The 11,143-nt window shown below is 33.2% G+C and overlaps 1 protein-coding gene across 2 annotated transcripts in view; it reads left to right on the top strand.

The window, feature by feature from the left end:
* Positions 1-3,846: 3,846 nt before the first annotated feature.
* The window catches only part of LOC149548332 (alpha/beta-Hydrolases superfamily protein), a 180,618-nt gene continuing 173,321 nt past the window's right edge, over positions 3,847-11,143 (top strand). Inside the window, exons 1-2 of one of the 2 annotated variants that reach the window (XM_089794847.1) lie at positions 3,847-4,092; positions 4,186-4,383. In XM_089794847.1, the coding sequence (XP_089650973.1) occupies positions 4,196-4,383 (188 nt within the window). In that variant the 5' untranslated portion in view covers positions 3,847-4,092; positions 4,186-4,195. Of the gene's footprint in view, positions 4,093-4,160; positions 4,384-11,143 lie in introns of both variants that reach the window. The other variant, XM_089794848.1, reaches the window with a different exon arrangement.

Raw genomic sequence — 11,143 nt, 5'->3', positions numbered from 1 at the left:
TGAATTTGGAATAAGTGTTATTAAGGAATAAATAAAAGCTCAATCATCAACGATTTAGGCAACATCACTTAATGGTCCAAATAGAGATTTAAAAATAAACAAATGTATTATTCTTTGTTTATCTCCATGTTATGTATTTTCCCACAATATCTATAGAGTCCTATATGATAACCATGTATGTCATGGTCATAAAAAATACACTAAAAAAGTATACAGTGTTTCATAATTGAACTCATTGTGAATATTTAGAAACATAACATCATTGAGTGTTCAATCTAGTTCATAGTTATGTATGTATGTGAAATATGAATAAATGAGTTAACTTGTATATTATAATATATAGTACAATAAAACTAAGGAGATTTATATGTATTAAACATCGATAAAAAATGACCGTAATGATGTATATTCTAATGCATCTAAATAAGACTTTGGTTATAGTAAAATAATGAGAATTCATCATAATTTCTTTAGACTATTTGTCTATGGAGCATTTTGATATATGGTATTTACTCAATGAGAAATTTGTACTAGAGTTATATCAATGCATGTTTATTTTTTTAGAGAAGTGGGTAATTGGTCTCATAGAGTTATGTTTTATTGATGTATTCTAAAACATTATATTGACAAAGGCTTAGACCTTTAACTATATATCTCAACACTATAACTCTTGATGTTTAGGTCCATGTTTTCTATGGAATCACAAAAAAGGAAAAAAGAGTTATCATCATGATAAGTATTGGACATTGGTTCACTATCACACTAACAACCTTTTTTATTATTTTCTTATTATTGGTAAATTCTTGGTATTTAGTGGTTAGCCATATTGGTGCAATAGAATGCATAAAGGAAAGGCACAATAAGAGGACCCATGAGTATAGAGGACATTTAATTACTCATGATGATCTTTCAAATGTATTTTGAATCTATTTGATTCAATATGAAAGGCTAAATAAAGTCATATGTAATAGATTGTCAAAAGTGTCTAATATGGTCAAATTATGTAAATAAACCCATGGAAGGGTAAAACATCATAAAATGTCATATATAGTCTATTTTGATATGTTAGTAGGGGTTTTATAAAGTTTAAATGTCATTTAAGGGAAAATGCAAACATTTTCAAACATGTAATAAAATATTGTCATAAAAAGTTGACAATATGCAAAGCTGATGTAATGAGGAAGGTCAATAGTTATTAGGAGGTAAACAATAGGTTAAAGGAATTGAAAAGGCATTAAAATATCATGTATTGGGTGTTATTTTTAGAATGTAATGGTCGAAGAAGCTAAAAGAAGAGGTGAAATAAAGAGAAGTTTATTTTTCAGAGTTTTATGATAAATTTCTAAGTAACTTTTTCAAAAATTTGACTATTGTTTGTGTTGGTACAAGAACATATTAATATATAAAAATCTAAAACATATATTTCAAAAATATATTTGAATTATCTTTCTTTTTCTTTTGGTTTGGTCGAATTTCATTACAATTTGAAGAACTTATGAGCATTTTAATGCAAATTGGTTTGAACTTGATTTTTATGTAAGTGATTTTGGAAGAAGAGTGATAACTTTTATTCCAGTTATCATTTTAGCTATAACTTTGGAAAAATTTGTTTAACTGATATACATACTCTCTCATAAAAGAAATTAATTTTATCTCTTCATTTATGAAAGTTATTAATGGTTCTTTGGAGAATTTATATTTTGTAATAGATGATTAAGTTGGTAAAAGTTTCTTAATTGATGTGTAAGAACACATTGTTGAAGCTTCTTGAATAGTAATCCCAAAAGAGAAATTACAAAGGTGTACCTCTGCATCATTTTGGTATTAGAGCTCAGCAAAAGATCTGGGCAAAGGTGTTTTTTGAAATTGTGTGGGTTGTGACAGCTTAAGGAGAGAACTTGTAGAGTGGCCAAAAGACTAGGTTGAGTGGAGAGAACCTAGATAGGAGAAAATTATCACAAGAGGATATTTATCTCATGATAATAGGATAATATTAAATGCATGGGTTTCATATTGGGATTTTCAAAAAGAAGAAGGAAGAGGCAAAGAAAAGAGAGCAAGAGAAAAAAAGAAAAGAGAAGAGGAAGGTAGAATGAAACAAGAGATCTAGAAGAGAAAATAAGATTCCTAAGGAGGGAACTCAAAAAAGGGGAAGAAAATTTAGAGAGACCAAAAGAGGAATTGCAGAAAAATATGGACAAGGAAAATGGTGATTTGGAGCAACCATCCATTGAGAAAACAAAGGCATGTGAAGATGGAATATAGATTTTGGTTACTAATGAAGAGAAAAGTTGTCCATTGAACGGACAAAGTGAAAAAAATGAGGCTGATGTAAAAAAATTGCAGCAAATAATTATTGATAAACCTTATGAAGAAAAGGTTCTCGAAGATACGAAAGAGATTGAAGTGGTAGTTGTTGATGAGACTTATGCTGAAAAGGTTCAACAAGATGGAAAAGAGATGGATGTGATGGTTCTTGATAGAACCAAGAGATGACATTTGAAGTTAAGTAAGAAAGTACTATGGCCTATCAAAAGGCTAATAGTTGCAACGAGGAAGAAGACTTGTGATGAAGCCAAGAGATAGATAAGGCTCAAATAGAGATGAATTTGTCTCCAAGCATGGATATATTGCAACATAAAGACATTGAAAAAAAGATGCAAAGGTTCCTATAGTGAATCAAATTAATGAATTGATATATGATGAAGTCCCATTTATTATTTCTAATCCATTTATTGCAAGTTTGCAGGAGTTCTACTTGAATTATTATGTGGAAGAGTTTTACGAGGATATGAAAATTGACTTGGGTACTTGGCACGAGTACTATTTCTAATAATAGTGGATCAAAACTACAAGCACATGTGTTATTTTATATGAACATGGATTTTTTTAGAAACATCAATGAATGTAGTTATTAGAAAACAAGCAACACTTTTATTAAGAGGTCATTGTTGACATCATAGAGTGAAGTATGAACATCTAGAGATGTTACATCATTGGGGAATACAGACGGGTCAACAACAATTCCTAATGAATGACTATTAGAAAATGAAAGATACAAAAACAAAGGAAGCACACTTTATGACATAACATAGCCATTTTGTAAACACTTTCAAAATAATGATATAGACAAAGATAAACATAAGTGAATATATTATCATATCATACAACACCAATAACTTTGCAGAGGATCATTCTATGCATGTAATGTTGATAAATCAATTAACATTATGTGTATGTAAGCGCTATCAAGCATATCGAAGTTAGGATTTTACAAATGATGGTCCTTAATAAAAACACATACACTTAACAAGAGAAGGGAGGTGAGACATGAAGAAGCAAAGTATCATCCTTAAATTCAGAAGAAGGAATACACCACAAATGACAAATAAGAGGGTGTACACTCATAGAGAAGTAGGATACAAACAAGAAATGAACACAAAAGTTAATATTATTCGTCTTCATTTTTGTCAATATGTACATATTAATTGGATGTGAATCTTCCATGAAATACGAGGAACATGATACAAAATATAACAAAAATGTGTATAAATAAAAGACCCAATAGCATTTAGTCAACTATAGAACATGTCTTCTAAAGGAAATCATCATCCTCAAGAAATTATATAAAGAGATTGACAAGGTGAGTCACAATAGATGTGTTGATAATAAGAGGAGGGTTGAAAACAAGGTGTCCAAGTATGGGTGTAGTAAATAGTGGGAGGATATCAAAAACATGTTTAGGGATTGACACTTCTTATGGTTCAACCTCAACCATGGTTATGATGGGAGTAGAAAATGATGGGTAGTGAGCACTGAAGAAATGAGTGCAATGTGATGGTAAGAGTTAGTGGTGCACAATGAGTTATATAGATAGATGAGAAAGATACCAAACACAATAAAATGACATTCTAGGTGGCGGGAAAACCTAAACTGGTGAACCTGAGCACTTGAACCGGAGCATTAGTGTCAAGGACAAAGCAGAAATCGATGCGAGTACTGCAATTCTCTAGCACTGCTTATCTAACTATTTGAGCTACAGTTTCCTCCAGGGTAGAATGGTCCAGTAGAAAATCCCAACAAGCCACACATGTATGCCCAACATCAAATATAAATACTTTATCAGTTAGAAATGTATTTATACTATTGTTTCGTTGCAGTTTGAAGTTGTTTGGAATATCACAGAGAAAGAGCAATGGACGAAACCCGCCCCTTCAAGCGAAGTAAGACTTCCTCACCAGCTACTAAGGAGGAGAGAGAGAAAGAGAAGAAGAACGAGAATGATAATGGTGAGGACAGAGGGAATGACGATAAAAGCAAGCAGCCTTTATTGGTATTCGCTCATGGCGCTGGAGCACCTTCCTCCTCCGAATGGATGACAAGGTACTCCTAAACATGATACTATAAAACTCAGGCTTCTTGAAATGCATATTGTTTAGAGTTGGTAAATAAATTCTTGGATAACATTATCAGGGTAAAGAGATAAACATTTAGGTTAAGCTCCTTGTGACCGACCGATAATTTATTTGAAATGGTTATGATTCGGACTTTCTGCACTGTACCTTCTATCATAACACAAATTCACCAGCACATAGAATCTATGATGTACAATTTACAGTGATAGATTAGTATTAATCTTATAGAAGCAGAAAATGAGTTTTATTAATTATTTAGAATAGTTCTGTTGGTATAGAATGAATAAAATGCAACTAGCACAGTAGTGTCATACAATCACTATAAACATTCTCGCTTCTGCAGTTGTTTGGTAACTGGTTGATTACGCAGATATATATTTAACCAAATTCTCTCTTACATTAAATGAGTTTCATTCGGGCCTGTGTTTTATTCAATCGATTTCTTTAGTTTGGGTTGATTGCCTCACAAGACTGCTACAATTTTCTCCATTTTAATCATACAATGCTCCGGAGTCCAAACCCGTTCTGTTTCAAGGGAATAATTCATAAAAGCAAATTCACGAACAATTTCTGTCAATTCACTATTTGTGCCTCCTAGCCCAAATTCCAACTTCACGGCAATGAAAACGTCACTGTATTTGCATTTAGCCTTCCTTCACTTATTCTTTACCTCATAATTTCTATAACGGTCATTCAAAAAATTCTCCTGTAGCTCAGTAATAAGTATCAACTTAGTAAGCAAACGGAAAGCAACGATACTAACAAGAAGATGCTATGCCTCAAGCGGTGTCATATTGGTTTGGGGTTCCAATCATATTCCCCTCAATATGTCTACTACGGCCTCTTCTCAAAACTAGAAACAGTAGCAACAGCTATTCATTTGTACTTATAAATCTTATTCAAAGCCAATTGGATAGAGCCCTTAAGCGATTATAACAGCTGTTGGGCCTCAACCAGATCTATCTAAGCCAGTTGCGACAAGAATTTGACGAGAGGTTTTTTTGTTTTAGCAAGGTTAAAAATGCTGCACTCCTCATTGAAGTCTGATTACGGCTGCAAAGGCTACAATATTCCTTCTCAAAATTATGCTTGTTTTTAAGGGCGTAAAAAGTTATTCAACGCTGACAATGACTGCAAGACTCTGCATCAGCTATATGGGCCATACTTGTCTGTAGCTTTTCTACAAGAGCAGCAACAGGTTAAGCATAGACACTCAGGCTGGCAAGATCAAATCCAAGTTCAAGCATAGATGTCAGGGTCCGAGACTCCAAGTCCTTTGTTTCAAATATAAATATGACGGTGAAGCTACAGCAGTACCTAACAAAGCTACAACAATATCAAAGTTATTTGTTAAAACATGGCCGTGGACAATCGCAGCATGGCTCCATGGTGAGCACAAAAATGACATCTCAAGGACACTATTAAATTACTAGTAAAGTAGAGTTATTAAGCCAAATGAATTTTGGTCAGCAAGAATATGTGGAAGCTATGACATGACAAGAAGAATGCTAAACATGTGTACTATACGTTGGTTTCTAAATCAACAGATTGGAGAGTTCTAAGAGTATACCAAGTTCTATGCTCAAACCTTCCTATTGACTTGGCCAACAAACAGGATCAACCAAATTGAGGCTAACTTCCCCTACACTTTAGGCTCTGTAGGACCTAGGCAGGTGAACCTATTCACCAACTGATTCTTCTAGTTGGCGCTTTTTACAGCATTTTTATATCTCTTACTTGTATCTTACTCTTAATCTCTATATTAAAATGGTATGTACTCTTCAAATAGCTTAATGTCCTTCTGGCTTCCTGATTTCTTCCTTTACTTCTTTGGTTCTAATCTACAACTTGCTTGGTTTCTGATTAGTTCTTGCTTCCATTTTATCTCCTCTTTCTGTTCTTGATGATCTCCTAATATATCTTCCAGCAACTTTCCGATAATGGAAAAGAAAAGTGAATTGAGGTTTTAACAAAATGGAAGTTTAGTGTGATCGGTGCCTTTTCTAGGGCTGCAGACTAATTATTTGGCATATGAGTATTTATATGGTATATGAACATGCAAATATGTAATATCACTTAGTTCTTTTTGAATGATCCATTGAGTCCCCTTTAATTACTGTAATCTAATTATACAAATTTAATGCTGCGGTGCAAGAACCATACAAACAAAACACACAAAGCAGAAAAGGCTACTTAATAAAGCAGAAACATTGGTTAAAAAGGAAGCAACTTGGAGACAATTGAGCAATATTTTCTTCAATAACACCAACAAATAACTGAAAACATAGAAATTTAGATATCTTCTATTATCTTCTAGACCAAAATAAGTACATTCTGATCACCAGTATCTGTCCTATCTATGCTGTATTATTCTTATATCCTCTCCTTTACAATTACAAAATGATCTTCCTATATATGGAAGATAAAAGTCATTCCACCAAACAGACACGTCTTTTAACACAAACACATAATATTAAGAAACAACTAATTGTTCTTTGAAATAAGCAAATATACTGCTCCCAGTTGATGTTGACGCATAAGTGAATCATGACGTACTCCTGTTTGTAGAAGATTTTAGTAATCTTTATCACATGGGGATCTAAGTCATCGTCTCCTTTGATATCTCCTTCTCGATGTAATACTCCTTGTTTTACCCTTCTTTTGTTTTATCGATGCATATGTTTCATCAATAATAAGTTTCAATGTAATAATAAGTTGGTTTCTTCAAAATAAACCTTTTCGATGAGATACTTCTTTCATAGAAACCATTTTGCTTTGTTAGATCCCATGTTTTCCTCTGAAAATGTTTTCTTTTGATAAAACTTCCTGAGCCTCTTATCGATATGAATTCCCAATTCAAATCCTGTCTTCGATAAAATGTTACACATATTTCATTGATAAGTTTTTCTTTTGATAGAATACTTTCATTCAAACAAACTCCTTTTGTCTCTGTTAGAAGCATGTCTTTCATTGATATCTTTCTTTTTCGATTGGAGATTGTATGGCTATTACATTGAAATAATGTTTTGATGTAGTAATGGTTTCTAATTATCGCCTTAACCTTTGTTTGACATTCATTCTTTCATTGATGAAATTTATTTTTCGATAAAAGGCAAACTTTTTATTTTTCAATAAATTCTTTTATTCCGTGTAATTTTTTTCTTTAAGATTACCCCTTTTGTCAAAGCTTATCAAGTTTAAATTGATCCTTTGGTTTTACTGGAAACATTATTTTCGATGCACGAATCTTCATCAATAAGGGACTTCCTTCTGATTAAGTTTCCCATCAGTGTAGCTTCTTCCATGTTTCATCGATAATTAGTTTTCGATGTAACTTTTTTTAACTTAATAGATATCACAACTCCATCGAAAAGCCTTTTGATGAAACTATACATGGGTTTGCTCAACACTGCGCTTTTCGGTATAGCTTGGTCTTTTGATGGGTCTTAACTTGTGCCTAACTGATGGCTGGACTGGCTTGATAAATATTGGTGATAAATGCCCATTTTGTTTTATTAATATGCCTATGAATTTTGCTGCTCCTATTTATGTTGACTGATTTTGGTATAATACAAAATTCTTTATTAGTGATTTCATTTGAATTTGAATTTTGGGGCCATCTGCATATGGTGTTTTACAAAATGAACTACACTGAGATCCCTAGGGCAAAATGTGCAGATTAGTAAAGTGAATGTGAGGTGTAGGAACTCAGACCATTGTTCACAGGTGGGCAGTGATATTTTTTCAATAAAACTTAAGTAGCTTCAACCTTTGATCAAATATAAAAGCTTGGTGATTACTAGTGAAAAATGACTATGAGAGAAGGCCATTTTAGGAATGGTTAATGCTATTTCGACCCCTATGTTTTGTCAACATTTAAGGTTCCAACAACACTAGACAACTTCCATTTTTTTGGTCTGTTTGATAGAGGAAGACAGATATGCAGAAGATATTTTGCAATGATAATTGTTGCAGTGATTAAGTAAATAAAAATAATTTCTCAAAGTACAATATTTAAGCAAACCAACAACCTGAAGTATTTCGGATTTGATTTTGAGAACTAAAAGTACAATATTTGATCAAAATAAAGACAATTCAGATTGTTAAAATGCCTCACAATGTCTTTACTGGATTAAGAGATTACTATATTTGATTCATCAATGAAAACCAGCTATAGTAGCCTCCAAAACGGATGCTGTCATAACCCGAAAATGACATGCAAATTAGTCTATCTTAATGCATATAAAACATGTTAATAATTATAGGGACCTTATAAAATTTGTATTACACACACACACACACACACACACAATTTCAGCAACCATAAGTAAATACTCATACACGATAACACCAGATATGTTAACTAGGGAAACCCTTGATCAGAGGGAAAATCCCGGTGGGAATGGTACTCTCAAAATGATGTACTAATATAAATGTTCCTTGTTAGAGGATGGACTTTGTTAGGAGCCAATAAAATACATTTAGTACATATCAGTCGCTGTTAGGAGAGTTTGAATCCTTGTTAGGAGATTCCAACCCTGTTACGAGTTGTAGAAGGCAGATGGACCCACTGTCCAAACAACTTCAGGGGCAAGACCACCAAACTCACTATCCAACTGGTCTCTGTATTATTCCTTGCAGAATAATACAAATGAGTAGCTCCTTCTTTGTCTTTTGACCGGACTTCTCCTCTTTTGATCTCGATACTAGATCACAAACTTTGCATCCAATAATCCCTTGAATCACTTACTCGTATTTACCAAACACTTCGCATATCACACTTGAATTGCACACTTCATAACAAGGAAAATATCCTTCCTCTATACCATATCCTCAAAATAATTCCTTGAGTTGGCCTTGAGGCTTTCCCAAATAAATTATAATAGGACCTCATTAAGATAATTAATTATTTTACAATTACACAACATTGTCGGCTCACAGTCTTTACAACTTCTCACACGTGCGACCTCTGTCATTGCACACTTGCTGATGTCACCATCAGTATAAGCACACAAAGTGAAATCACTTGATCTATCATACCATAATCCATAATCCATAATCCATAATCAGGTGTACCCTCTAGATATTTTAATATCCTCTTTATTGCTGCATAATGAAATTCCTTCGGATCAACTTGAAATCTTGCTACTATCCCAACTGCATTTGCTATATTTGGTCTGGTACGAGTCAGATATTGCAAACCTCCAATCATAGATCTATACTTCTTTTGCTCAACTATAGGTGTCTCATCTTTGCTAGATAACTTGTGACCAATTATCATAGGTGTACCAACAAGCTTACAATTTTCCAAGCCAAATCTTTAAATACTTAGCTTGTGATATGAAAATACCATAACTATTTTGCACAATCTGTAAACCTAAGAAAAACTTCATCTCACCAATCATACTCATCTCAAATTCGTTCTTCATCTCATCATCAAACTTATTACTTGCTTCATCATTACGTCCAAAGATTATGTCATCAACAAATATCATAATGATTAATAATCCATTCTCAATTTCTTTCAAATATAAAGTACCGTTTGTCATACCTTTAGCAAATCCAATTTTGCCAAATATTTGTCCAACTTTGCATACTAGGTTCTAGGTGCTTGCTTTAGACCATACAATGCTTTCTTAAATCTACATACCATGTCCTTTTCTTCTGTCAAATGAAATCCTTTAGGCTGCTCAATGTAGACTTCTTCAAGTTCTCCATTCAGAAATGCTGACTTTACGTCCATCTGATACACTTTAAACTTCTTGCTTGCTGCATAAGCCAAGAATATTCTTACTACTTCCATTCTAGCAACAGGGGCAAATGTCTCTTCATAATCTATATCTTCTTGCTATGAATATCCTTTACATACCAGTCTAGCTTTATTCTTCACAACTTCACCTTGTTCATTCATCTTATTTCTGATTACCCATTTAGTTCCTACAACATTCTTTTCTTTAGGTCTAGGAACCAATTCCCATGTCTCATTCTTTACATTTTGATCTAGTTCTTCCTTCATTGCTTGAATCTAATGATCATCCTTGCATGCATCATTTGCGCTCTTTGGTTCAACTTGAGAAATGAAGCATAATTCCTCATGTACTCTATTTCTTGTCATCACTCATTTTTCTTTACTTCCAATAATCTGTTCAGCATGGTGATTCTTTGCCAAATTCTTGTTAGGTGTAGGAGTTGCTACCTCAACTCTTCTTTTCTTGGTTTTGATCTCTATTTTTTTCTTTGCTCAACAATTTGAACATCATTCTGCAAATCATTGTTAGTCTTAAGGAAAACTTCAACATTTTCTTTGACACGCTTAGGATTATCTTGCTCTTCATTAGAAATATAATCCAACATTCTCTCTTTAACTACAAACTTTTCATCCACTTTCACATTTGCATATTCAACAATTGTCTTAGTTCTCTTATTAAAACATGTATAAGCTTTGCTTTTCTCAGTTTCTGTAATGTCCCCATTTTTGTCGGCATCAAAGTTTGAGAGATTAGCCTATTATTGTGATCCTTGTAGGCTAATTATTGTGGATAATGGGTCTTTTGAAGCAGTGGCTTGACTTGGGAGGGTCTTATCTTCTCCATAATTCAGTAAGCTACAGGTTGGTCTTCATTTGGCTCAAATTGGGCTTCTTTTGGGCTTAGTTTTGTGTAATTACTATTTGTGGTAACTTGGTGTTGATCGAGATGAACCCTTTCTACTTTTGGAAAGTGCATTTG

The sequence above is a fragment of the Cupressus sempervirens genome, chromosome 7, assembly GCF_028749045.1.
Source record: "Cupressus sempervirens isolate cs-2001-9-10 chromosome 7, ASM2874904v1, whole genome shotgun sequence".
NCBI lineage: Eukaryota > Viridiplantae > Streptophyta > Pinopsida > Cupressales > Cupressaceae > Cupressus > Cupressus sempervirens.
The sequence above is the reverse complement of the archived record's forward strand: the minus strand, read 5'-3'. Positions and strand labels throughout refer to the sequence as shown.